This window comes from Rana temporaria, chromosome 7 (genome assembly GCF_905171775.1).
Source record: "Rana temporaria chromosome 7, aRanTem1.1, whole genome shotgun sequence".
In the NCBI taxonomy this organism is placed as follows: domain Eukaryota; kingdom Metazoa; phylum Chordata; class Amphibia; order Anura; family Ranidae; genus Rana; species Rana temporaria.
Genome location: NC_053495.1, coordinates 89406630 through 89434080, shown reverse-complemented (window position 1 = coordinate 89434080; position 27451 = coordinate 89406630). Strand labels below are relative to the sequence as shown.

Genomic DNA, 27451 nt, shown 5'->3' with positions numbered 1-27451 from the left:
ACAGCCTTCTCAAGTCTTGACAAGTGGGTTATGTTCCTGTTCACAGGAGAGGACTAGGCAGAAACATGTTAGATATTTAAATACATGTTACTTTAACAGAGTTGTTACTTTAACAGAGTTGAACAGCCCCGCCCCTGCAGCAAGCAGCCCTTTTTTTTTTTTTTTTTTTTTTTTTTTTTTTCCCTGACTAGCAAAAGAGGAGGTATGGCTCCCTTTTGGGCCCAGCACCCTGAGGAAATTTTTATTTTTTATTATCTTTTATTTTCTTTTATGAGAATCTTCGATCAACTGTTGGCTGAGAGACAGGCTGGATATTATAGATCCTTGTAGTCTTCTCAGTCCGGCCAGCGTGTGTGAGCTCATCATTGTAAAGAGGCTTGGTCTAACATGACTCCTGGGGTGGCTGGTGAGCTTTTGCTCCAGGGTCCACATATGACTGGGCTGTGGTGTTGTCTCATTTACAGTGGACCGGGCTGACGGCTACTCCAACGCGGTTGTGTGCCTGTCAGGAATGTGTCAGTGGGTCATCATATGGACAGGTAAGTACAATCCTTACCGCCTTGGTGGGTTGGTACGGCTGGTCATTCCTGGGGTTCGGGGACTTCTCCTATCCTCCCTTCCTTGCTCTAATTTTTTCCCTCTGCTGCTATGCTATTGCTGGGGTGGACCCGTGGGGGGGCTCCTCACAAGGGGACTGTGGGGTGTCTTAGCCTGCTTTTTTTTTTTTTTTTTTTTTTTTTCCTGTGGGGGTGTTTTTGCCACTGTAAGGCCCCATTAAGCCTTCTCATCCCATTGGCGGCCATTTTGTTGTGGCCGTGCTATGGCGCAGCTAGCTATTGCGGTCGGCTATTTTACTGTGGCTGTGTCTTGCTGAGGTGTCCGGCGGCCATTTTGGAGGTGGTTTTGGCCTCTAGTGCTGACTTCTACGGCGCACAGCACGGGTCTCCTCACGGTTACCTCATGGCTTTTTCCTCTCACAACACGCTGTGTACTGAGGGCTGGCAGCGGTGCTGAACAGTCTCCTTCTGTGGTTGGGGAGTCCCCTGGGTAACCCACCCAGTCGGCGCAACAGGAGGGTTGGCTTTTATTCAGGTCTGTCCTGAGGTGGCAGCTGGCACCCCTGCACCTGCGGTTCAAATGGACACTTTGTCGGTAGTCCTGGAATCATTTGTTGCCAGGGTGGAAGCGGCGTAAGGGGGGGGTAAAAAGCGCCCCCTCCCCCAGCCATCCCCTGTGGAATGCTCTGACTCGGACCTGGCTGCGCCTCATGTCACTGGTTCTGTGTCATCTGAGGATGTGGACCAGGACCTTCCTTGTGAGGAAGACTCCTCACCTGGGTCAGTACTGGACAGGGCACTTGTCAGTGCACTTATCAACACTTAAGTTGGATAGTGCTACTGGGGCATCCTCTAAGGCATCAGTCTCTTTTGGGTAACACAAATCGGACCGCTCTGTGAAGGTTTTTCCTTATGTTTCCTTCTTTGACAAATTCATTGATAAAGAATGGGAAAAGCCGCAGAATGCTTTTGTAGTTCCCCTTTAATGAGAGCCTCTTGAAAAAATGGGCCTCTCCTCCAGTAGTGGACCCCCAGGTTGCCAGGTTAAATAAGGTGACCACTCTCCCTATAGAAGGGACCCCTGCCTTCAAGGACCAGACTGATAGGAGGTCCGAAGCACTGACCCGCTCCATGTTTACCATGCTGGGGTCTGCCCTGCGGCCTATTGTGGCTTCAACCCTGGTGTCTCAGACACTCATTGAATGGGCAAAGATTTCGCACCAGACTGTGGAGGAGCACCAACTCCCTCCCAAAGCTATTAGGCTGGCAGACCAGCTGGTCCAGGGCCTTGTATATGTCTGTGATGCTACACTGGATGCAGCCCCCTTGATATCCAGAGCTTCTGTTTCGGCAGTGGTTTTGCGTCGCTTGATTTGGCTAAAATGCTGTTCTTCTGGCCAAGCTTCCAAAAGAGCTCTGGCAGAAGGGTGGGAGGCATTTTGGTTCCTCGCTGGACGACATTATCAAGGATGTCACTGGGGGTAAGAGCACTCTTCTCCCTCAGTCCTCTAAGGGGAAGGAGCCCCGCTGTAAGCCGGGTCCTTCTTTCCCCACGCAGAATCTGTATTTTCGTCAGTCAGGCCCCGCGGGTAAACCCTCCCAGGCCGACAAAAGCTCAGCTGGGGGACAGAAATGTCCCTGGGTGCGTAAGCCGGCCACTGCGTGAAGTCTTGCCCCCCCGACTCATGGGTGGGGGGACGGCTTTGCAGGTTCACAGCTCGGTGGACCTCCCTGCTCTCCGACCAGTGGGTCTGCGAGGTGGTCTCTTTTGGGGTACAAGATTGGTTCTTTCCTATCCACCGAACAGATTCTTTCCCTCAAGTCTCCCTCTCCTTCTGGCTCGTCGGTCTGCCCTACTAGGGGCTGTGCAGGACTTGCTAAGTTGCGGAGTGATTTTACCCATTCCACAGGATGAGAGGTTAGATGGATTTTATTCAAATCTGTTTGTGGTCCCGAAGGAGGACAGGGTCCGTCCGATCTTGGAACTCAAAGCCCTAAATGCCTTCATGAAGGTAAGGAAGTTCCGCATGGAATCCATTCATTTGTTGGTAGCTGCGCTAAATCGGGGGGACTTTCTGGCGTCCTTGGACATCATACTTGCATGTCCCAATTTGTGCAAGTCGCCAGAGGTTTCTGCGCTTTGATAGTGGTCCACTATCAGTTTGTGGCCTTTCCTTTTGGTCTAGCGTCGGCACAAAGAGTTTTCACCAAGGTGCTCGCGCCGATCCTAGCTTTGCTGAGACAGCGAGGCATTGCCATCGTGGGCTACTTAGACGACCTTCTTCTGAGAGCAGCTTCTGGCTCAGAATTGGAGAAGGATGTGACCCTCCAAGATTTCAGGTGGATGTTCAGAAGTCGGTCCTGGTTCCGACTCAGCGTTTTGGAGTACCTAGGGTTGATCCTGGACTCCTCAGAAGCAAAGGTCTTTCTTCCCCTGGAGAAATTGCAGACTCTTCAGTCTGCAGTGAAGGTGTTGGCATCACGCAAATGGTCGTCTCTCCGTTTTTGCATGCAAGTCCTGGGCCTGATGGTAGCTTTCTTCGAGGCGGTACCATATGCCCAGTTCCACACTCGTGTTTTGCACAAGGAGATTCTGTCCAAGTGGAACAAATCTCCTTTGTCTCTGGATCGTTTAGATTCAGGTAAGCCGTCAAGGTCTCTCTGAATTGGTGGCTGAGATCCTCGGCTCTTCGGGCCAGGAAGTCGTTTCTTCCCTTCCAGTGGACGGTTATTACGACGGACGCCATCCTCACGGGTTGGGGGGCGTCGGGGGGGGGGGGGTCCGGTCAGCCCATGGTCGCTGGACTCTGGAGGAATCCCGTCTGCCGATCAATGTCCTTGAACTTCGGGCGATCAGGCTTTGCCTCTCCTCGTGGTCGAGGAGGTTGCCGGGTCGGCCAATCGGGATCCAGTCGGACAACGCCACGGCGGTGGCTTATGTCAACCATCAGGGGGGAACGCGGAGCTCGGCTGCAGCGTCCAAGGTCGCTCACATCCTAAGGTGGGCAGAAAGAAGTGTCGGCCGTCTACATTCCGGGCGTGGAAAACTGGCAGGCAGACTACCTGTGTCACCAGATGTTGGACCAAGGGGAATGGTCGTTGCATCCGGAGGTGTTTCAACTCCGGTGGGGCAATCCCGAATGTGGATATCTTGGCCTCTCGTCTCAACCGCAAGGTGTCTAGGTTTGTGGTCAGGTCCAGAGATCCCTGGGCAGATGCGTTGGTGGCCCCGTGGGGTCAGTATCGGCTGATTTATGCCTTTCCCCCATTGAAGTTGCTTCCTCGGCTGCTCTGCAGAGTGGAGGCCGAGGGGATCCCGATGATTCTAATCACTCCAGATTGGCCTCGGCGTCCTTGATACGCCAATCTCATTTTAATGCAATTTGCAATTTGTTGGGCAGATTAAAAAAAACAATGCATTACATGCTTTTCTGCAGCTTCTCTTTTGAAGTATGATGAACCATAAAAACACTGTTTTGCATTTAAAAAAAAAAGCCCCTGACCCTTTTCAAAAAGCTGGTCGGCACCTTTAGGGTCCCCGAAGGTGTAAACATGACCTCTGCAAAGTATGTGGAGTTCCTGACTGACCAATTCCTTCCCTGGTACAGAAGGAAGAACTATGCTTTCGGTAATAAAATAATCTTCATGCACCATCTCATTCTGCAAATAGTAACTGCATCAATGGCTGCTATGGGGATAAATGGAGAGAAGGTCATAGTGTGGCCTTCCTCCTCCCCTGACCTCAATCCTATTGAGAAACTTTGGAGCATCCTCAAGCAAAAGATCTATGAGGATGGGAGGCATTTTACATCCAAACAGCAGCTCTGGGAGGTTTTTCTGACATCTTGCAAACATATTCAAGCAGAAACTGGCCAAAAACTCACAAGTTCAATGGATTGCAAGACTTGTGAAGCTGCCATCAAATAAGGGGTCCTATGTTAAAATGTAACGTGACCTGTTAAAATGTTTAAAAAGTTAATATGTTGTTCAAAGTTTGATTGAAATAGCTTTTGATTTCAGTAAATATGTTGCAAGCACAACGAATGGCAATTTTCAATTCTTAACAACCATAAAGTGTTTTGTAACTTACTGTGCGTAATAATTTGGAACAGTGCATTGTAAGTTTTTTTATTTTTATTTTGGGGGAAATTTTTTTTTATTATTATTAGGTTTGTTCAATAAAATTTTAATTTGTGCTCTTAATAGTTGATAACATGATAATTATGCTGACTGTTGGTTACATCAATTATTTAGGTAAATGAGAAAAATATCATTGGCATACTAATTTGGAACAGTGTGTGTGTGTGTGTGTGTGTGTGTGTGTGTGTGTGTGTGTGTATATATGTGTATGTATGTATGTATGTGTATATATATATAATATATATATATATATATATATATATATATATATATATATATATATATATATATATATATATATATATATATATATATATATATATATATATATTTAAAAAAGTCAATGAGTTTCTGGACTCCTGACAGACCCTTGCATCTTTCATCCAGTGCTGCACTGACGTTTCTGGATTCTGAGTCATGGGGAAAGCAAAAGTATTCTCAAAGGATCTGCAGGGAAAGGTATTTGAACTATATAAAACATGAAAGGGATATAAAAAGATACCCAAGGAATTGAGAGTGCCAATCAGCACTGTTCCAACTCTAATCAAGAAGTGGAAAATGAGGGGTTCTGTTGAAACCAAACCACGGTCAGACAGACCAACTAAAATTCTCAGCCACAACTGCCAGGAAAATTGTTTAGGATGCAAAGAAAAACCCACAAATAACTTCAGGTGAAATACAGAACTCTCTGAAAACATGTGATGTGGCTGTTTCAAGATGCACAATAAGGAGGCACTTGAAGAAAGATGGGCTGCATGCTCCAGTTGCCAGAAGAAAGCCATTACGCAAATGCCTTACAATACGTCAAACAGCACAGAGACGAGCCTCAAGCCTTCTGGCACAAAGTCATTTGGCGTGATGAGACAAAAATTTTGGCCACAACCATAAACTCTACATTTGGAGAAGAGTCGGCAAGGCCTATGATGAAAGGTACACCATTCCCTATGTGAAACACTGAGGTGGATCGCTAATGTTTTCGGGATGTGTGAGCTACAAAGGCACAGGAAATTCAGTCAAAATTGATGGCAAGATGAATGCAGTATGTTATCAAAAACTACTGAAGGAACATTTGCATCAACATCAGCCAGGAAGCTGCGAATGGGTGTACTTGGACTTTCCAACATGACAATGATTCGAAACACAAGGCCAAGTCTACCTACCTGTTATTGACTACAGCAGAATAAAGTGAAGGTTCTGGATTGGCCATCTCAGTCTCCTGACCGCAATATCACTGAGCCACTCTGGGAAGATCTCAAACGTGCAGTTCATGCAAAGACGGCCCAAGAATTTACAGGAACTGGAGGCTTTTTGCTAAGAGGATTAGGCAGCTTCACCATCTGAGAAGATAAAGAGCCTCATCCACAAAAAGGGGTAATACACGGTATTAAGAATTGGGGTATGTTAACTTTTGATCGGGTCATTTGGGTAGTTTCTGTTGCCATTATGATATAAAAAGGGTAAACACAGTTGATTTTGATAATAAATGGCTTCAGCCAAACACTAACCATGAGTGAAAGAAACCAAACTTTTTTTGTTTTTTTTTTGTTCAATAAGCTTTTATTAGAAGGTATAAAACATTTTACACAAGTAGAAAAATTGAGAGGTACAGTATCCCCACTTGACATTTTATAATGGCAGTACATCTTATTGTGTGGCGAGGGCCAATCATGAAAACATCTGAAATACTCTAGATGAACTTCTTGGACTAAGGGCCAGGCATTACATCAGATCCACTAAAAGTCTACGGCTTAAGAGTGGAGCCACTATACAGTAGAATGGTGTCGTCCGGGTGCTACCCACCTATCACGGGTGAACTTACCAAGGCCGAGATGCTGAGAGCGGCTCACCTTTACGACCTGGCGCGATCCGCCCCCCTGGAATTGGGACAGGGGGAAGGACGCGCCGGGAGGCACCGGTACCAGCAGTAAGGTGGAGGTCCGATGCGTAGAGCAGGAACTGAGTGGAAATGGCCCGCTGGGGACAGTTGTGGATCAAACAAACAGTCCAGGTACAAGGCACTTTAAACAGGAGCAGGGCTGAAGACTGATCCGAGAGTCAAGCCGTGGTCAGGGGTTGGAGAAAGCAGGAAGTCCAAGGTTCAAAGCCAGAGGTCAAAGGGTTGGGGAGAGCAGGAAGTCCAAAGTTCAAGCCAGAGGTCAATGGGTTAAAGAGAGCAGCAATCCGGGACGTCAGCCAAGGGTCAGGTAATTCAGGTATCAGACAGGTATTTCAGCAAATAGGGTATCTCAGAAGCTGTTACAAACCAGCAACCTGAGAGGAGGAAGGGGCTGGTTTAAATAAGCCGCTCAGGCTTCTGATTGGCCGAGAGCGTAACAAGCCCGTGCGCGCGGCCACACCGCGCATGCGCGATACAGGCGAGCGCAATAGCGATGACCTGCCACGCAGATGTGGAATTTGGGGCTGAACAGGACTGGTGCCCTGACACAACTCAAGGCAACAGAACCTCTAGGTGTCAGACAAAAATTTTACAACATTAAGAAGAAAAGAAAAAGCAAAAAAGGGGGGCAAGGGGAGGGGAGTTGTCCAGCCTTTGCAGGATACTTTTCTAAGTGCCTGTTCACTTTTTCCCAACTATTTCTGTTGGGCCATAATATCTGCATACTCGGCTGAAAACGTAAAGGCGAACTGTCGGGACCATATCTTGTTTGCTAGGTCAGATTTATTTCTCAGTGTAAGCGTGCTGTTTCCCATATGATAGATACGATCCACCTCCACCAGCCATTGGCGTAATGTGGGGATTGTTTGTTTCCAGAATTTTGGGATAAGCGCCTTAGCCGCGTTCAGGAGGTGAGGCGCGATATTTTTTTATATGATCCTATTGGTTCACCCGTACAGTGAAACAATATCACCCAAGGGTCATTGGGAACAACACGGCCTTGAATTTCTTTGATCCAATGTAACACATTTAGTCTAGTATGGCCTAATGAGAGGGCAAAACCACCAGATATGGGCATGAGTTCCCTGATCTCCACAGCCCCTCCAGCAAAGATCCGAGATGGATGGGAAAGTTTTATGGAGCACTACCAGGGTGTAGTGCCATCTCATCAGCAGCTTGTAGTTAACTTCCACTGCTTTCGAAGAAATGGAGGAGATATGTGATAACTGAAGTATAGTAGAACGTTGAATTTCTGATAATGGGCTTTGGAACTCTAGTTCCCATTTGCCTAGGAACGACTGCTGAGCTACAGGAGGCAAAGTCAATAGAGCTTGATAAAAATACAAAATAGGTTTTATCAGGAGGTTGGTCCCCGGCAAGTAGTCTCTCTACTGGGTTTAACTCCGACTCAGACCGCAACGGCTGTGGGAGAGACTTAACAAATTTCGAAAGTTGGTGATATTTCCATTGGATCATAAATGAGACTGGTGTCGTTGGTACCAAGTCGAATATAAGTAGGATGCCAGTGGCCGTAACCACTTGGTGTAGCAGGAGAGGTGTATCAGATATCCAATTGCTGAATCTAGGATCGATGTTCCCTGGCGGGAAGTAATCATGGCCAGTAAGTTGCATGAGAGTTATAGGACCATTTCTGCGTTTTGCACAGCGAGTCCCACATTGCGAAGAATGATTTGGTAAGTGGCAACTGTTGGGACCAACTTACGGAATTTGCTAGGTATCCAGATGAAAGGCAACAGGTCCACTCCGCTCATGTCCATTTCCAACTGCACCCATAGTTTGGAGGTCTTGTAAGATTTCCAGTCAGATATCCGGTTCAGTGCAATGGCAAGAAAGTAGCGTTTTTAATGTCTGGAAGCGATAGACCTCCATGTTTCGGTTTGATTAACCATTTATAAGCATTTCTGGGTCGTTTCCAGTTCCGCCACCTCGACCCCCGTGGGATTTGAATCTGGTGCTCTTGGCACTTCAGAAACCTCCCTTTGAGAACATCAGAGAGATTCCCCTTTTGACACTCTCGCTCTCTCTCAGAAGGTGGCATTTCTGGTGGCCATTACATCAGTCAGGAGGGTTTCTGAATTGGCGGCCTTGTCTTGCAAGTCCCACTATTTGATCCTCCACAAGGATAAGACGGTGTTGCGCCCGCAGCCTTCTTTTCTTCCAAAAGTAGTTTCGGCCTTTCATCTTAATGAGGACATCCCTGTGTCCTCGGCCGTCGCATCCAAAAGAGGTTGCTCTACATTCCTTAGATGTTGTCCGAGCCCTGCGAGCATATCGCTCTGTTACGGCGCCGTTCTGCAAGTCAGACTCACTGTTTTGTATCGGTGAATGGTCCAAAGAAGGGTCTGGCGGTCTCGTCGGCCACCATTTCTCAGTGAATCAGACAGATCGTGATTCAGGCCTATGCCCTACAGGGGCGGGCGCCTCCCTTTCCTGTCACGGCGCATTCAACCAGGGCAATGGGTGCTTCCTAAGCCTTCTGACATCAAGCGTCTGTCTCACAGGTGTGCACGGCGGTGACCTGGTCGTCGGTTCACACCTTCACTAAATTTTACAAGGTTGATGTACATGCATCTGCAGATGCTTGCTTCGGCCGCAAAGATTTGCAGGCGGCTGTTTTTTAAGGTTGCATCTCCTCCGTTGAGGAGCACTGTTTTGTTTTTGGGTGGAAGTTGGTTTGTTTGCTGTGTCCACCACTTGTTTTTTCACACTGCTTGGGGACGTCCCTACTGTCAAGAATATTTGGAGCTGTGTCTGTCCATGAACGAAAGAGAAAATAGGATTTTTGTACTTGCCGTAAAATACATTTCTCTGAAGTTCATGGACGGACACAGCACCCACCCCTCCTTTTTAAGTTTGTACTGCTTTTAGACGAACTGAGCTGCTGACTGTAGGGTGAGGGGTTATGACCAGAGGGTATTGCATGTTGTTGTTTTTTTAACCATCTAACATGTCTGCCTAATCCTCTCCTGATAGATGGAACATAACCCTACTGTCAAGAATATTTGGAGCTGTGTCTGTCCATGAACTTCAGAAAAAAGGATTTTACGGTGAGTACAAAAATCCTATTTTTTTTTTTTTTTTTTTTTTTTTTTACATCCTTGTTAAAAGTATATAGCACAAAAGAGTAAATGGTAGGACTTTAAATACCCCTCCAGTGAACACAAACATTTGCGCCATGTGTTTTTTCTTTTTATAGTAAGGTATAGGTTGATAAAAAAAACAAATGACTGAGTAACCTTGCCTGTTCCTGTGAAATGTCAAGAGGGAAAGAAAAATCAATGGGAACACCGGCAACAATAAGTCGCTGACTGTTTTTTCTCTTCCCAACTCTACCAATAAGCGATTTTTATGGCTGTGTCTTTATTGCAGAGACTCTGCTCACTTCTTCTCCCCTCTGACACAAAAGTCAGCAGTGCTAAGCTATAAGCGCACAGATGCCAATAAAAAACATTTCCGCCTGTACCCACTTTTTTCAAAACTATAAAAAAGGTGTGTGTGTGTGTGTGTGTGTGTTTGCTGATAAATATTTATAGTTGAAAGTTGCAGGTGGTATAGACTGTTGCTCTTCTCCCTTCTCCCTTTTTCACAAACAGATTTTTAGTTTACAGTCCTTGACATATTGCAGATAAGAAGCTTTTTGAGGTAAAGAGAAAGGATCAGATCAATGCCCTCAATAACTTGATTGAACTAAATGATGTCAACCAACAGTACAAGATTATTGATATCATGCTAAAAGGCCTTTTCAAGGTAAGGATTTTCTATACACTAAATGTCTTGATAATTAATATCTGTCTCCAAATTATTAAGTCCTACCTGTAGTGTTTTTGTACTAAATATCTTCAGAATTTTATATGCCCTGTTGTGGAAATTTTATGGTTGAAACACTGAAAATATAAATTTAAGTTGTTGTAAAGGCAGACGTTTTTTTATCTTAATGTATTCTATGCATTAAAGCGGTTGTAAACCGCATATACAATTTTTTTTTTATTTTTTTTACCTGCAAGGCAAAATGCATAATCAGCTAGTATGCACCGCATAATAGCTGATTATGAAATACTTACCTCAAAACGAGGTGAACAACACTTACCTGGTTCACGCCGAGCGAGATGTCATCTTGCTCCGGCGTGTCTTCCGGGTATCGCCGCTCCAGCGATGTGATTGGCTGGAGCGGCGCCGCTCCAGCGCTGTGATTGGCTGGAGCGGCGATGACGTCACTCCCGCGCGCGGGAGATTTAAAATCATCAAGGTCCGGCAGCTGCCGGATCTTCCACCGTGGATCCCTCCTGCGCATGCGCCGCCCGCATTGCGAGGGGAATATCTCCTAAACCGTACAAGTTTAGGAGATATTCTTTTTACCTACAGGTAAGCCTTGTTATAGGCTTACCTGTAGGTAAAAGTGAAAAATTAAGGTTTACAACCGCTTTAAGATAAAGATCTTCTGTGTGCAGCAGACCCTTTCTGCCTTACTAATGCTTACCTGAGCCCCATCTAGATCCAATGATTGTTGCAGGAGCCATTGGCTCCTGCTGCTGTCCATCAGTCAGTCAGCCATTGAGGAGACAAAAGGGGGCTGGGCCACAGCTCTGTGTCTGAATGGATACACAGAGCTGTGTCTTGGCTCGGGAGCCCCCATTGCAAGCTGCTTGCTGTGGGGGCCCTCGGCAGGTGGGAGGGGTCAGGAGCACCGAAGAAGGACCCGAGATGAGGATCTGGGCTGTTCTGTGCAAAACCACTGCACGGAGCAGGTAAGTATAACATGTTTGTTATTTTTACCTAAAATATAAATAAAATAAGAAATAATTTAGTATCATTTTAAAGTATCTGTTCTGACAAAATGTATTACATTCTATTTTAAACAGGAGATAAGAAAAGGGTGGTGTGGGATGTTATTAAAGACTAGCAAATAGAATGATGTCACATTTCATGTCACCAACTGTGCCTAACATTACAAAATTAAACCTTAAGGGAGGGTGAGAAAGAACTTCTAGGAAATGTAATCTGTGTGCTTAAAGAGAAGCAAAACTCGCCTCCGTTCAGCAATGCAGTGTCCTTGAGCTCCCTGTCCGGCTGCTGATATCTTCGGGCGGCTGGCTTCTGGGTCTCAATCATCAGCCATTGTCATTGGCTGGGCGGAAATCCCATACATGTGCAACAGTTCAGTGAGCACAACTGTATATATACACAAGGTGCGCGGCTCACTGTACAAAAGCGGACTGGTAGTTAAGTAGCTTTAATACAGAAAAGACAAAGCATGTCTTTTCTGAATTAAAAATCTTCCTGTCTGCAAGTTTTAACACCTCTCTGTAAATATACCCTTACTTGTCACTTAATATATATATATATAGTTTGAGTATTTTTTTTTTTGTATACAAAATAACTGTAATTTTATTAAATGGCATTTAAAAAAAAAACACATCGCAATCAGCAGTGTCATCAGTACAACTTAAAGCGGTGTTCCAGCCGCGAATTCTTTTTTTAAAAAGACGCCAGCTACAAACACTAGAAGCTGTCTTTTTTTAATAAGGACCTTGTAATAAGGACGCTTGCCTGTCCTAGGTGCCCCCGATGTTGGCCCCCCGAGACCGATCCCTCGATCGTGCAGGTCCTGGCGCCGCTTCAGGACTTGCGGCTTCACTGCCCGTTTCCTACTGCGCATGCACGAGTCACGTGGCGTTTTCTGAATGGGCGGCTGTTCTCTGGGATACTTACAGTTCCCAGAAGACTCCGCGCCTCATTCCCCAGCAGACAATGTGAGAAGGACGAGGAAGAAGACCTTTCGTGGACTAGGAAGAGGCAGATTAGGAAGATCTGCCTAGCAACCACAATTTCTGGTAAGTAAAGAATGTTTTAATATTTTTTTGCAGCATTTTTATGTAATTATTATATATATATATATATATACAGTGATGAAAATAAGTATTTGAACACCCTGCTATTTTGCAAGTTCTCCCACTTGGAAATCATGGAGGGGTCTGAAATTGTTATCGTAGGTGCATGTCCACTGTGAGACATAATCAAAAAAAAAAAAAATCCAGAAATCACAATGTATGATTTTTTTAAACTATTTATTTGTATGATACAGCTGCAAATAAGTATTTGAACACCTGAGAAAATCAATGTTAATATTTGGTACAGTAGCCTTTGTTTGCAATTACAGAGGTCAAACGTTTCTTGTAGTTTTTCACCAGGTTTGCACACACTGGAGGAGGGATTTTGGCCCACTCCTCCACACAGATCTTCTCTAGATCAGTCAGGTTTCTGGGCTGTCGCTGAGAAACACGGAGTTTGAGCTCCCTCCAAAGATTCTCTATTGGGTTTAGGTCTGGAGACTGGCTAGGCCACGCCAGAACCTTGATATGCTTCTTACAGAGCCACTCCTTGGTTATCCTGGCTGTGTGCTTCGGGTCATTGTCATGTTGGAAGACCCAGCCTCGACCCATCTTCAAAGCTCTAACTCAGGGAAGGAGGTTGTTGCCCAAAATCTCGCAATACATGGCCCCGGTCATCCTCTCCTTAATACAGTGCAGTCGCCCTGTCCCATGTGCAGAAAAACACCCCCAAAGCATTATGCTACCACCCCCATGCTTCACAGTAGGGATGGTGTTCTTGGGATGGTACTTATCATTCTTCTTCCTCCAAATACGGTTAGTGGAATTATGACCAAAAAGTTCTATTTGGGTCTCATCTGACCACATGACTTTCTCCCATGACTCCTCTGGATCATGCAAATGGTCATTGGCAAACTTAAGACGGGCCTTGACATGTGCTGGTTTAAGCAGGGGAACCTTCCGTGCCATGCATGATTTCAAACCATGACGTCTTAGTGTATTACCAACAGTAACCTTGGAAATGGTGGTCCCAGCTCTTTTCAGGTCATTGACCAGCTCCTCCCGTGTAGTCCTGGGCTGATATCTCACCTTTCTTAGGATCATTGAGACCCCACGAGGTGAGATTTTGCATGGAGCCCCAGTCCGAGGGAGATTGACAGTCATGTTTAGCTTCTTCCATTTTCTAATGATTGCTCCAACAGTGGACCTTTTTTCACCAAGCTGCTTGGCAATTTCCCCCGTAGCCCTTTCCAGCCTTGTGGACGTGTACAATTTTGTCTCTAGTGTCTTTGGACAGCTCTTTGGTCTTGGCCATGTTAGTAGTTGGATTCTTACTGATTGTATGGGGTGGACAGCTGTCTTTATGCAGCTAATGACCTCAAACAGGTGCATCTAATTTAGGATAATAAATGGAGTGGAGGTGGACATTTTAAAGGCAGACTAACAGGTCTTTGAGGGTCAGAATTCTAGCTGATAGACAGGTGTTCAAATACTTATTTGCAGCTGTATCATACAAATAAATAGTTAAAAAATCATAAATTGTGATTTCTGGATTTTTTTTGGTGGATTATGTCTCTCACAGTGGACATGCACCTACGATGACAATTTCAGACCCCTCCATGATTTCCAAGTGGGAGAACTTGCAAAATAGCAGGGTGTTCAAATACTTATTTTCCTCACTGTATATATATATATTTTTCCCTAGGTCATCTTTCAGGACAGCACCTTAGAGAGATCCTGGCTCCTCCCCTTCTAGGAAACACCGCCTTCTTCCAAACTTTAAAGCCTCATCCTCCCACTGGCCCTTCAGTTATGGTGTTTCCTCCGGTGGGGAGACACCGCTGGGGAACCAGGGCTATTAGCTGGGGAGGCTAAGGCAGTGTTTTTAGAGAAGGGCAAGATCCAGGAGGTGCCTGGTTTTTCTGTGCTCTTTTTTTTCTTTTTAAATTTTGGCGCCAGGTAAAAACGAGGGCGTTCGCTTACCTGTAGAGGCGCCGTGCATCCCAAGCGCACTTTGGGGAAAGATAGCAGCTGGGAGGTCCGCTCTTTCGCGCGCCTAGGGTGGCGCTGTGTGCTGGATCCACTCCTCCTCCACTTCAGCCTGGAGCTCAGCGGCTGCGACGGACGGCGGGTGACGTCAGTTCCGGCGGAGGAGGCGGGTCTGACACACGAGGCCGCATCTTCCGGTTCCGGATGCGGCCTAGAAAGGTGGACAGAGCACTTGGCTGGTGCGGTCACCGATTCTGCTGTAGGGACAGCGCTTATCAGACCGGAGGCCACCGTTTGCCGTGCGGGAGGATGTCAGAGGCAGAGGCTCCTGACGAAAAGGACTCCAGCCAAGCTAAGGTCAGTGGATCCCTGGGGTGGTGCTCCCTGACTCACAAAAACCCCTGTTGGCTCCACAGAGGTGTTTTTCCCTACCTGGTGGTCGGTGGGAGCGGAGTGGGTCCCTGGTGGTGGTCAGTCCTGGGGATTAGGCACTCCTGGTGTTCCCTGTTATTTAACTGGGGGGTTCTGGCTAACGCTGCTGCTCTTTTTTTCTGGTTTCAGAAATACACCAGCAAGTCGCTCCATGGCTTTAAGAGAAAGTGCCCTGTCTGCAGATCCACATTAGGGGAGACTTGGGACAAAACTCTCTGTAGGGGGTGCATGGATGCAGTGATGAGAGAGCAGGCAGCAGATCAGGGGGTAGATCTGGCGGCCTCAGTTAAGGAGCTTTCAAGCACCTTTCAATCATTCAAATCTCTGTTTACTAATTTGCAATTGCCCCAGAGCACCCCTCCCCCAGTGCAACAGGCGGTTTCACCTGATTCACCGGAAACCCTCACCATTAGTGCGGAGAAACCGGTTGGGTCTGCAGAGGAAGTTGAGGAAGAAGCTGGCAGCGCTCCTTCTGATTCTCAGGAAGAATCGGATGGAGAGGGGATGGACGGGGAGTCCACTAAATCCTCTCGTTACAAGCTATCTTTGGAGGAGGTGGAGGAGCTCTTAGGAGCTATCCACACCACTCTAGGGATTCAGGAGGAAAGGAAATCGCTGTCCTTGCACGATCAAATGTACAGGGGCTTGGGGGAACGCCATCAAGAGGGAATGGCAGGACCCAGAAAGGAAGCCTTTTTTCTCAAAGGTTCTAAAAAGAAGATTTCCTTTTGAGGAGGGAGAAACCCTAATTTGGAACAAGTCGCCAAAACTTGATGAGGCTTTTTCCCAGGTCTCTAGACATACGGATCTGGCCTTTGAGGACATGGGGGTACTCTCTGATCCCATGGATAAGAGGACGGATTCCCTTTTAAAGAAGACCTGGGATTCTCCTCAGGGTAACCTTAAGCCCGCTATGGCGGCTACAGTGGTAGCCCGCAATTTAGAGTTTTGGCTTACTCAAATCAAGGCGCATATTGAGGCGGGTACAGCAAAAGAGACGATTCTCTCCTCTTTCCCTACGATTCTTAAAGGGGTGGCTTATTTGGCAGACGCTTCGGCAGAATCTATTCATATGTCCGCAAGGTCTGCAGCACTGTGTAATTCAGCCAGAAGAGCCTTGTGGCTCAAAACGTGGCAGGGAGACAGTGCTTCCAAGGTGAAACTTTGTGGTATCCCCCTGATAGGGGATTTATTGTTTGGTCCTGGTCTGGAGGCAGTCCTAGATCGGACCGCCGACAAAAAGAAGGCGTTTCCCGTTTGGGCAACAGCCAAAAAAAGAATTTTCGTTTTCAAAAAAAATCAGAGACACCTAGGTCTGGTCCCCAGAAGAAAGGTTGGGGACAGAAGGGGAAGGGCGGAGGAGGGGCAATTTTTCGCCCTCCTGAACCCCCCCAAAAAGACCCAGTGACAGCCCAAAGGTGGGAGGAAGATTGGGGGTCTTCCTCCCACAATGGGAGATGATTACTTCCAACCAGTACATCTTGGGGATCATCCGAAGGGGTTACAAGTTAAAATTCCCCCCCCCCCCCTCCCCCCCTCAGGCTGTTAGTGACCAGCGTGCCAAAGTGTGTGGAAAAATCTGCAGCTCTCCTCTCCTCTTTACAGGAATTGGAGGAACAGGTGGTTGTCCGGGTTCCGACCAAGGAAATAGGCGGGGGCTTCTACTCCCACATCTTTGTGGTCCGCAAGCCATCGGGGAAGTTCAGGCTTATCCTCAACCTGAAACCCTTAAATGTCTCGGTCAGGTACAAGAGGTTTCGAATGGATTCCATCTATTCAGTAAAAGCTCTTCATCCGCCAAATTGCTTTATGGCTTCGATAGACTTAAAGGATGCGTACCTACACATCCCTATAGCGGAAGATCATCAGAGGTTCCTGAGGTTAGCAATAGACACCGGGGAAGAGGTACTGCACCTACAATTCAGAGCCCTTCCTTTCGGCTTATCATCTTCCCCCCGCATATTCACCAAGGTGATGGCGGAAGTTTTGGCCTTCCTGCGACTCAGGGGAATCCTAATAGTCGCATATCTGGACGACTTACTCTTGTTCGCTCCTTCCCCAGAGCAATTCAGCCAGGGACATTCTGGAAAGCTTAGGTTGGCTGGTAAATATAGAAAAATCCAACCTAATCCCGTCACAAAGGGCGTCCTTCCTGGGATTTGTCTTGGATTCGACAGAGCAAAGGGTCTTCCTTCCCACAGAAAAAATTCAAAAGGTGGACAAGGCCATGCTGTTTCTGCAGGACAGCGGCCAGATCTCCATAAGGAAGGCCATGTCCGCCCTGGGTTTGCTGACCTCCACTCTTCCAGCAGTGCAGTGGGCGGGCCTTCATTTCCGTCCTCTTCAACTTTTCATCCTGAAGGTCTGGGACCACAGTCAGAAGTCATTGGATTCCCTAGTCTCTGTCCCAAGTCCGGTCAAACGGTCTCTCTGGTGGTGGAGAAGGGGAGCAAACTTGTCCCAGGGCCTGGAGTGGATTCTACCAGTCTCCAGGACGGTCACAACCGATGCCAGCAGCACAGGTTGGGGAGCACACTTGGGTCCCCGCTGGGTGCAAGGCACCTGGGAGATAGCGGACGCAGTGAAGTCCTCCAATTGGAGAGAATTGAGGGCAGTTTCCCTGGCCCTTGTCTCATTCCAGAAAGAACTTCGGGGGCACCATGTACGAGTTCGCACAGACAACTCCTCGACAGTAGCCTACATCAACAGGCAGGGGGGTACAAAGTCCTGCTCCCTTTGGCTGTTGGCGGAATCCATTCTCAAGTGGGCCGAGGTCAATGTCCTGTCTGACGGCCTTGCATCTGAAGGGAGATCAAAATCTTTTGGCGGACTTTCTCAGCAGAACAACACTGAGGGAGGGCGATTGGTCCCTGAGTCAGGAAGTGTTCAATCTGATAGTCCAGAGGTGGGGGTTACCATGCGTGGACCTATTTGCCTCCAAGCAGAATGCCAAAGTGGACCTCTTCTTTTCTCTAAGCAGGTACGATGGAGCTTTAGGGATAGATGCACTAGCTCAGAGATGGACATTTTCCAAGTGTTATGCTTTCCCCCCTCTGGTTCTGATCCCTGCGGTATTGAGGAAGTTTCAACAAGAGAACACAACCTTAATTCTGATTGCCCCGCATTGGCCCAGGAGACCGTGGTTTTCAATTCTAAAGAACTTGGCTGTAGAACCCCCCTGGCTTCTACCAGTTCGGGACAACCTTCTCACTCAAGGTCCAGTCTGCTGCCCTCATGTGGACAGGTGGAACCTTGCGGCCTGGTTTCTGAGGAGGAACTGCTGAGGGGCAAAGGGTTTTCAAATCGCCTGGTTGCAACTCTCCTAAATTGTAAGAAAAAAGAAACGCAAACCATCTACCGTAAGGTGTGGAGATGCTTCAATTCCTGGTGCTTAGAAAGCTCCTTTAACCACTTCAGATCCGTAGGACGTCCTGGGACGTCCTGGACTTTGAGCGGTGATATCTGAATGATGCCTGCAGCTGCAGGCATCATTCAGATATCGCTGTCTTCAGCTGGCGATTCTGTGCACCAGACGAACGATCAAAGCGGCGGCTCCGCCGTTTGATCGTTCTTCTAGGCAGTGGGAGGGGACGTCCCGCCGCCATCCGGTGCTTCTCCGGCCTCTCCCGTGCCATCGGGGGCCGGGAGAGTGAATCGGCCGGCGCTCGTTGGTGAACCATAGAGATGACTGGTGACCAGACGGTCACAGTCATCTCTATGACCGTCGGAGGGCCGGGCGCGACGTTATGACGTCACGCCCGGTACCCAGAAGTAAACAAAGCCGCTATCGCGGCTGTCGGCATGTAATCGGTGCCATTTTTTTCACCGATTTCATGCTTGTAAGCCTGTAGGAGAGATGTGGGGTCTTATTGACCCCACATCTCTCCATAAAGAGGACCTGTCACACTGATTCCTATTACAAGGGATGTTTACATTCCTTGTAATAGGAATAAAAATGATAAAAAAAAAAAATGACAAAAAAAGTGTAAAAATAAAAAAATGAAGTAAAAATAATAAAAAAAAAAAATTTAAAACGCCCCTGTCTCGGTCGCTCGCGTGCAGAAGCGAACGCACATGCAAGTCCCGCCCACATATGTAAACACCGTTCAAACCCCACATGTGAGGTATCATCGCGTGCGTTAAAGCGTGTGCAACAATTCTAGCACTAGACCTACTCTGTAACTCAAAAATAGTAACCTGTAAAAAAAATTAAAGCATTGCCTATGGAGATTTTTAAGAACCGAAGTTTGGCGCCATTCCATGAGTGTGCGCAATTTTAAAGCGTGACATGTTGGGTATCTATTTACTCGGTGTAACATCGTCTTTCACATTATACAAAAAAATTGGGCTAACTTTACTGTTTTTTGTTATTTTTTAATTCATGAAACTGTTTTTTTCCCTAAAAAAAGGCGTTTGAAAAATTATTGCGCAAATACCATGTGAGAAAAAAAGTTGCAATGACCGCCATTTTATTCCCTAGGGTGTCTGCTAAAAAAAAAAATATATAATGTTTGGGGGTTCTGATTAATTTTCTAGCAAAAAAAATGTGATTTTTACATGAAGGAGAGAAGTGCCAAAATAGGCCCGGTAACGAAGTGGTTAATGTACACAGCTCGGTAGCGGTACTAGAGTTCCTACAGGCAGGGGCGGATAAGGGATTAGCTCTTGGCACCTTGAAGGGGCAAGTGTCGGCGCTGAGTGTGTTTTTAGAGAAAAATCTAGCAGCAGATCCCTGGATTGTAACATTTTTCAAGGCTTTGAGTAGGCAGAGGCCAGTTGGTGTCGCCTCTTTTCCCGTGTGGGATCTTTCCTTAGTTTTGCAGGCCCTTACAGGTGATCCTTTTGAACCATTGGGGTCCTGCACCTTGAAGTTAATCACTCTCAAGACGGCTTTTAGTAGCAATTACGACGGCACCCTGAGTAAGTGAACTCGAGGCCCTCTCAATTAGAACTCCTTTTTTTTCAAGTTTTTCCGGATCGTATTGTTTTTAAGACAGATCCGGCCTTTTTACCAAAGGTGGCCTCGAAGTTTCATAGAGGCCAAGAAATTATTCTACAGACTTTTTGTTCAAACCCGGTGAGGGAAAAAGAGCTTATTTTTCATAACTTAGATGTAAGGAGGTGCGTCCTTCAATATTTGGAGTGCACTAAACAGTTTAGGAAGTCAGACTCCCTTTTTGTTTTATTTTCAGGGGCCAGAAAGGGTTCTAGAGCCTCCAGAAATCCTATAGCTAGTTGGATAAAAGCAGCTATCAGTCAGGCTTATGTGATAAGGGGTTTAGAGCCTCCAGTGGGAGTCAGGGCACATTCTACCAGAGCAGCAGCGACTTTGCAGGCAGAATGGGCTGGTGCTTCTCCGGAGCAGATCTGCAGAGCAGCAACATGGTCAAGTTTTGCTACATTCGTTAAGCACTACAGACTAGACCTGCTGTCAGCACAGGACCAAGCCTTTGGCCGCAAAGTGTTACAGGCAGTAGTCCCACCCTAAGGTAAGGTGCTCGCTTATCCTCTCTAAGGTGCTGTCCTGAAAGACGACCTAGGGAAAAATGGAGTTACTTACCGGTAACGTCCTTTTCCAGGAGTCTTTCAAGACAGCACCGTTACTCACCCAGGGTTTGAAGATTGGAGAACTCATCACATGAGGACGTCAGGTAAGATAAGAAATTGTTGTATGACGTTGTCTTGTGTCTCCCCAGTTGGCCGGAGGTCCTCTTGAAGAACTGAAGGGCCAGTGGGAGGATGAGGCTTTAAAGTTTGAAAGAAGGCGGCGTTTCCTAGAAGTGGAGGAACCAGGATCTCTCTAAGGTGCTGTCCTGAAAGACTCCTGGAAAAGGACGTTACCGGTAAGTAACTCCATTTTTTTTGGTGGACCTCCACTTTTAAGTACATCACAAGCAATCCCTATCCTTCAGAGAGGTCTAGGTGTTTAGTGGATATACCGCTTCTTCACAATCGTAAAAACAAGTCTAAAAAAAGAGTAAGAAATACTGTATTCTGATCATAACAATCCTGACAAACTTATTGATGCTAATATATAGTTCCCATACATTTTCCTTCATTAAAGATGTAATCCTAAATTCCTAGTACATTAACATCCTATAATCTACAATACCAGACCATTTTTTCTTTATCGTACATCACGGGACACGGAGTCTTAACCATTACTATGTGGGTTATATGTTCTACCATCAGGTGCTGGACACTGGTGTCATCAATTAGAACAGGAAGTTCCCTCCCTATATAACCCCTCCCATACTGGGAGCTCCTCAGTTTTTTCGCCAGTGTCTTAGGTGTTGGTCACGGAATAGCTATGCCTCTAACGTCCTTGGGCAGGCTAACCGGATCTGTCCAGAGTGCCTCAGAGCCAAGGTGGACAGTACCCGGGCCCCAAGTCGTGGGGTTTTGCCTATAACGCCTCTCCTTCGGAGGGCTGGATCCTGGGTTCCAGAGCTTTGGACTTTAAGATCCAAAAGCCCCTGCTGCCAGGATGCTGTATAGGTCCAGGGGAGTTGTGTTTCTTTCCAGGACCCCGGTCCCTGAAGGTCTAGCACAATTCCCACGGAGATGGGAGAAGGTTGGGCCTCTTGCTATGCAATACCCTGCAGCGTGGACAGGTAAGAGGGGGGCCTGCGGGACTTGGTTTGACAGCAGGACTCGCCAACGGGAGATTTTTTGGGATAGCCTTTAGTATGCTCTGCATCGGCAACTAATTCCACTATGTCTAGCTAGAGACAGGATGGTTTGTTTATTCCCATATGCGTTATATCTCTCTGGCTGTGTTAGCAATTGCTGCTGTTGCCGCAGGGTTTGGGATGGGGTGAGGGCTTACTCCTGTTTTCTTACTAAATAAAAAGGGACAGCCGCCTCATCTAGTACAGACAATGAACCATAGCTTGGCTAGGTTTGTCTTACCCGCTACAGGGAGGCCGGTTCCAGCTGCTCCACATGGTATCTGCCCACGTGTTTCCTCCTCTGTGTGGCGCCTCTGTCCCCCTCCAGGACGAATCGTGTGACACGCGCATACACGACTTTTATGTGCACGGCGGCGTGCGCTGGCACGTCGAGGCTGCGTCGGGGGGGGGGGGGCGTGTTCTTCCTCACTGACGTCAGCGGGAGAGAGCTCATTTGCAGCCTAAGCTGCTAGCGAACGGCTGAGGAACACAGAGCGGCGCTGCTAGGAGCATCAGAATCCTAGGATTCACCGGACTACAGCGGCACCCAGTGGCGGTATAGAGACCTGCGGGTCTGGAGCTGGCTCCACATTGACTGTCATTATTATTTAGCCAAGGTCTCTTACAGCAGCCGGGATGTTTTTGTTATCCAAGCTAACTCAGCATATAGGAGGGTGGTATTCCTTACTGATTTACCTTCCTAGTGGCTTAAGGGACTATAGGTTTTTCCTAGACTACCCTTACCCCCTTGTTTGGAGTATTTTTGTGTATCTTCTTGCGACAACCGTTGTTGTCAGCGGAGTACCTCAATATTGTACCATGGCTCCCAAAGGGAGGATCTCGGTCAGGCTCTGCCAGGTCCATCCTCACCTGAAAGACCAGAGGGCGTCGCCTTGGATGAGCCATCAGGGTTGCTAGGTGCTGTGGCTGGCCCTAATCAACCCAACCCCGTCTATGTTATGGAGGATATAATAGCTGCCACCCTAGGTGGGCTAGAGCAGAGATTGACAATGTTGATTGCAAACTCAATCCCTGGGATAAAACGGGTTAGATCCTCGTCTCCTAAGTTTGTTTCCTCAGATGCAGAGGTCCTCTCCCTTGAGGAGTGGGAATCTCAAGAGGATCAAGCAAGATCAGAACCTGGTGGGTTCCGATATGGAGGTATCCACTATAGAGGATCCTTCTCTCCCAGGAGAGTCTGTGGATCCAGTCCTTGACATACATGGTCCGCTGGGCATTTAAACTACCTTTACCAGGACCACAGGTCCCTGCAGTATCTTCTTTGGGCTCCTTGAAGCCACCACTGAGTAACGCGGTCTTCCAGTCCATCCTCTTTGGAGGAGCTGATATTTCAGGACTGGGTGCGACTTGATATGATTGTTTTATTCCTCCTAAAAGGTTCTCGGTCCTCTATCCCATGTAAGATTTTCATGAAAGGGGGGCGCTCCCTACTGTGGACGCAGCTCTCTCCTGCGTTAATAAGCCCTTGACCTATCCGGTGGAAAACATACAAATGTTTAAGGATCTGGTCGATAAAAATTAGAATCTCTACTGGAAAGCTCCTTTTCCACAGCAGTGGCTGCTATTGGCATTTGCCAGACATTGAAAGATCGGACAAGACACATTTTTAAGGATTTAAGCATGTTCTGGCTCTACTAGCGCGAGAACTGGCCGACCTGCCGAGAGCCCTGTGTTTTGCGGTAAAACGCTATTTAAAGACTCCATCCAACAGACTTCCCGTTTGTCTCCTTTTTATGGGATATAAGAATGCAGGGTCCCACATGGCGAGTCCTTGACAGTGAGACTTGTTTCCACAGGAATGCCTAGAATCGCATAAAAACGCTTAGAGGCTTAAAGATGCGGGATCACACACGGTAACCCGAGCTCTTGATTACCAATGGTTTTTGGTCACACAAGGAGGCCTGGTTCCACAGGGATGCCTTGGGTCGCATAAAGGTGCTGGAGGGCATAAAACTGCGGGATCACACATGATTTCCTCATCGCCCAATGCCTGGATTACCCAGGCATAGATGGTACCACAGAGAGGGTGTGTCCGCAGAAATGCCCAAGATCGCATAAAATGCTTGATTGCATAAAATGCTGGATCGCACAGTGGTGCTCGGTCATACAAGAGTCCTTGGTCTCACAAGGCTACTTGTTCGCACACTGGTGCTAAATATGCATAAGATGTTTGATCGCATGAAAAATGTTGATTCACATAAGTTTTGCATGGTTGCTTAATGAGGCATGATAATTAGGTTCCTTATTTTAACAGGATTCCTTGGGCCTACATAGAAACACGTGTCTGCAGGAGTGCATGTTGCACAATGCTGCATAGCACGTTCAGAGCGCATACTTGCTTGCAAAAGACTTGTTCATAGCACACATGCTATATGTATGCGTGTATACTGCACGCCCCCTTTTTTTTGTGAGTTTTTGTTAAAACATATTTGTATGAATTCATGCTTCCATGATCACACGCTTCCATGAGCACACGCTTCCATAGAGGCATGTGGCATTAATGCTTGCCACATGCACATAGGGGGAGCCATCTGCATATATGTTTATTTATACGGGACTGCCGAGGTTGTCTGCATTACGCAGGGGATCAGCTCTGTCTCTAGTTGATGGCTTACCCCTTGGGTAACCTCCGTGCCTAGCCTCTAGCAGGTCTAAACGCCCAGGATATAGCAGTAATGGCATACCGAGGCAAACTCCTGCTGACGGATCAGTCAGTAGCATGGCTGGGCCTAGGGGAATCCAGCATTGTCAAGTATCTGGAACTCCTGGGTTAGGATACGAGTCTGGAAGGACATTCGTTCATTGACAAAAATAGCCCAAGAGAGGGAAAGTTTTTTTTGGCCTCAGACAGAATCATCACTATGAAAAAAGCTGGTCTATGTGTTCACGTCAAGGAACAGTTCCTTACATTTTACCTTTTTGCTCAAGGTACTAGGGAATATGCCGGCTTCATTCAAGACAGTTCCCTATGCTCGGTTTTATTCAAGGCTAGTATAAACACTATTCTGTCGGCCTGGAACGAGTGGATCCTAACCTAGCATTAGCCAATGGGTCTGGTCCCAGGAATATGCTGGAATTTTCGGTTGATGGTTCTTAACTAAATGTTTGGCAGAAAGGAGGATCCTTCATACCCATTACCTGGAAGAGACCACTGCCCAGGGGAGGTGGTCAAGCTCCAAGTGAGCCTTATCCGTCAGCGTCTAGAGCTACTGATGGAGTTTTTTGCTTAAAGGAGTACTCCAGAGCAAATTTTTTTTTTTAAATTAGCAACATCTTTAAAAAGTATATAACATTGTAATTCACCTTTTAGTGTCATATCTGCCGCAATCCCCGACTTCTCAGAAACCGGACATTCTGCCAGTCATTATTGGCTATGAATTTCGTACCCCAGCTTGGTAACGAAACGTCATCATTCTGCAGCCTTCCCCCGTCTGCTCTGGCCTCCTGTGTCCGCCCCTGGCTCCTGTGGGTCACTCCCACACTTTGAATATTAATTTCTCATTCGTTTGCACAGCCCTGATTCGCTGGGCTGTGCAAACTAGGGGGCGGGGGCGGGAACGATTCACCTCACTGCTTGCTAGAATAGCTTCCCGCCCAGTGCCTAGCAACCAGTGATGTCAGATGCCCGACGCGCTGGCCGAGTCTCTGGTGCTGTGTACATGTGTGCGGGGACATTTGCTGGAGTGACTGTGTGCTGTGAGGGGGAGAGACAGAGACACACCACTGCCTTCTCCATGCAGAGACACAGCCTCGGGGTCTTCCCCTCTCCCCTCTCCCCTCTGCAAGACGAGCATGTGACCTGTCTGGACAGCACAGCAGGAGGAACAAACACAGAGCCTTCCGTGCGAGATAAGGGGTCGGGACACTGACAGCTGGGTGAGTGCAGATATGAGGGTCTTTATCTTCCTGCAGATCCGTGCACAGCTCTCCAGTGGTGGGACTTGTCATGCTGCTCTTTCCAGGGACATGGCTGCTGATTGAAGATCAGTCTAGTTCTCCCTGCAGTACCATCCTGGCATAATCACTTCACAGTCCAGAGCTCTGCAGTCTATCTAATATATTCTTTCTTCTGTGGATTGCTTTTGTTTTTATTTTTTTGGCAATTAAAAGTCCTCTGGTCTACTGACACCCTCCACTGCCCTACTGACACCCTCCACTGCCCTACTGACACCCTCCACTGCCCTACTGACACCCTCCACTGCCCTACTGACACCCTCCACTGCCCTACTGACACCCTCCACTGCCCTACTGACACCCTCCACTGCCCTACTGACACCACCCACCGCTCTACTGACACCACCCACCGCTCTACTGACACCACCCACCGCTCTACTGACACCACCCACCGCTCTACTGACACCACCAAACTGCTCTACTGACACCGTCCACCGCTCTACTGACACCGTCCACCGCTCTACTGACACCGTCCACCGCTCTACTGACACCGTCCACCGCTCTACTGACACCGTCCACCGCTCTACTGACACCGTCCACCGCTCTACTGACACCGTCCACCGCTCTACTGACACCGTCCACCGCTCTACTGACACCGTCCACCGCTCTACTGACACCGTCCACCGCTCTACTGACACCGTCCACCGCTCTACTGACACCATCCACCGCCCTACTGACACCATCCACCGCCCTACTGACACCACCCACCGCTCTACTGACACCACCCACCGCTCTACTGACACCACCCACCGCTCTACTGACACCACCCACCGCTCTACTGACACCACCCACCGCTCTACTGACACCACCCACCGCTCTACTGACACCACCCACCGCTCTACTGACACCATCCACCGCCCTACTGACACCATCCACTGCCCTACTGACACCATCCACTGCCCTACTGACACCATCCACTGCCCTACTGACACCATCCACTGCCCTACTGACACCATCCACTGCCCTACTGACACCATCCACTGCCCTACTGACACCATCCACTGCCCTACTGACACCATCCACTGCCCTACTGACACCACCCACCGCTCTACTGACACCACCCACCGCTCTACTGACACCACCCACCGCTCTACTGACACCACCCACCGCTCTACTGACACCATCCACCGCTCTACTGACACCGTCCACTGCTCTGACACCGTCCACTGCTCTACTGACACCATCCACTGCAAGTGATGCGGTAGGGAACAGAGGTGCGGGAAGTGATATTGTGTGGAACAGAGGTGCGGGGGGGGGATGCGGTAGGGAACAGAGGTGCGGGGGGGATGCGGTAGGGAACAGAGGTGCGGGAAGTGATATTGTGTGGAACAGAGGTGCGGGGGGGGGATGCGGTAGGGAACAGAGGTGCGGGAAGTGATATTGTGTGGAACAGAGGTGCGGGGGGGGATGCGGTAGGGAACAGAGGTGCGGGCGGGGATGCGGTAGGGAACAGAGGTGCGGGAAGTGATATTGTGTGGGACAGAGGTGCGGGGGGGGGATGCGGTAGGGAACAGAGGTGCGGGAAGTGATATTGTGTGGAACAGAGGTGCGGGGGGGGGATGCGGTAGGGGACAGAGGTGTGGGGGGGATACTGTGTGGAACAGAGGTGTGGGGGGGATACTGTGTGGAAAAGAGGTGCGGGAAGTGATACTGTGTGGAACAGAGGTGCGGGAAGTGATATTGTGTGGAACAGAGGTGTGGGTGGTGATATTGTGTGGAACAGAGGTGTGGGGGGGATACTGTGTGGAGCAGAGGTGCGGGAAGTGATATTGTGTGGAACAGAGGTGCGGGTGGTGATGCGGTAGGGAACAGAGGTGCGGGGGGTGATGCGGTAGGGAACAGAGGTGTGGGGGGGATACTGTGTGGAACAGAGGTGTGGGGGGGATACTGTGTGGAAAAGAGGTGCGGGAAGTGATACTGTGTGGAACAGAAGTGCGGGAA

At 48.0% G+C, this 27451-nt stretch overlaps 1 protein-coding gene across 4 annotated transcripts in view; it reads left to right on the top strand.

Moving 5' to 3' along the window:
* CCDC134 (coiled-coil domain containing 134) overlaps positions 1 to 27451 on the top strand; it is a 171887-nt gene that overhangs the window by 37283 nt on the left and 107153 nt on the right. For 2 of the 4 annotated variants that reach the window (XM_040359633.1, XM_040359632.1), the window contains 2 exons: positions 10241 to 10362; positions 16470 to 18320. In XM_040359633.1, the coding sequence (XP_040215567.1) occupies positions 10241 to 10362; positions 16470 to 17654 (1307 nt within the window). In that variant the 3' untranslated portion in view covers positions 17655 to 18320. Of the gene's footprint in view, positions 1 to 10240; positions 10363 to 16469; positions 18321 to 27451 lie in introns of those variants that run through there. The other 2 variants (XR_005750590.1, XM_040359634.1) reach the window with 1 other exon arrangement.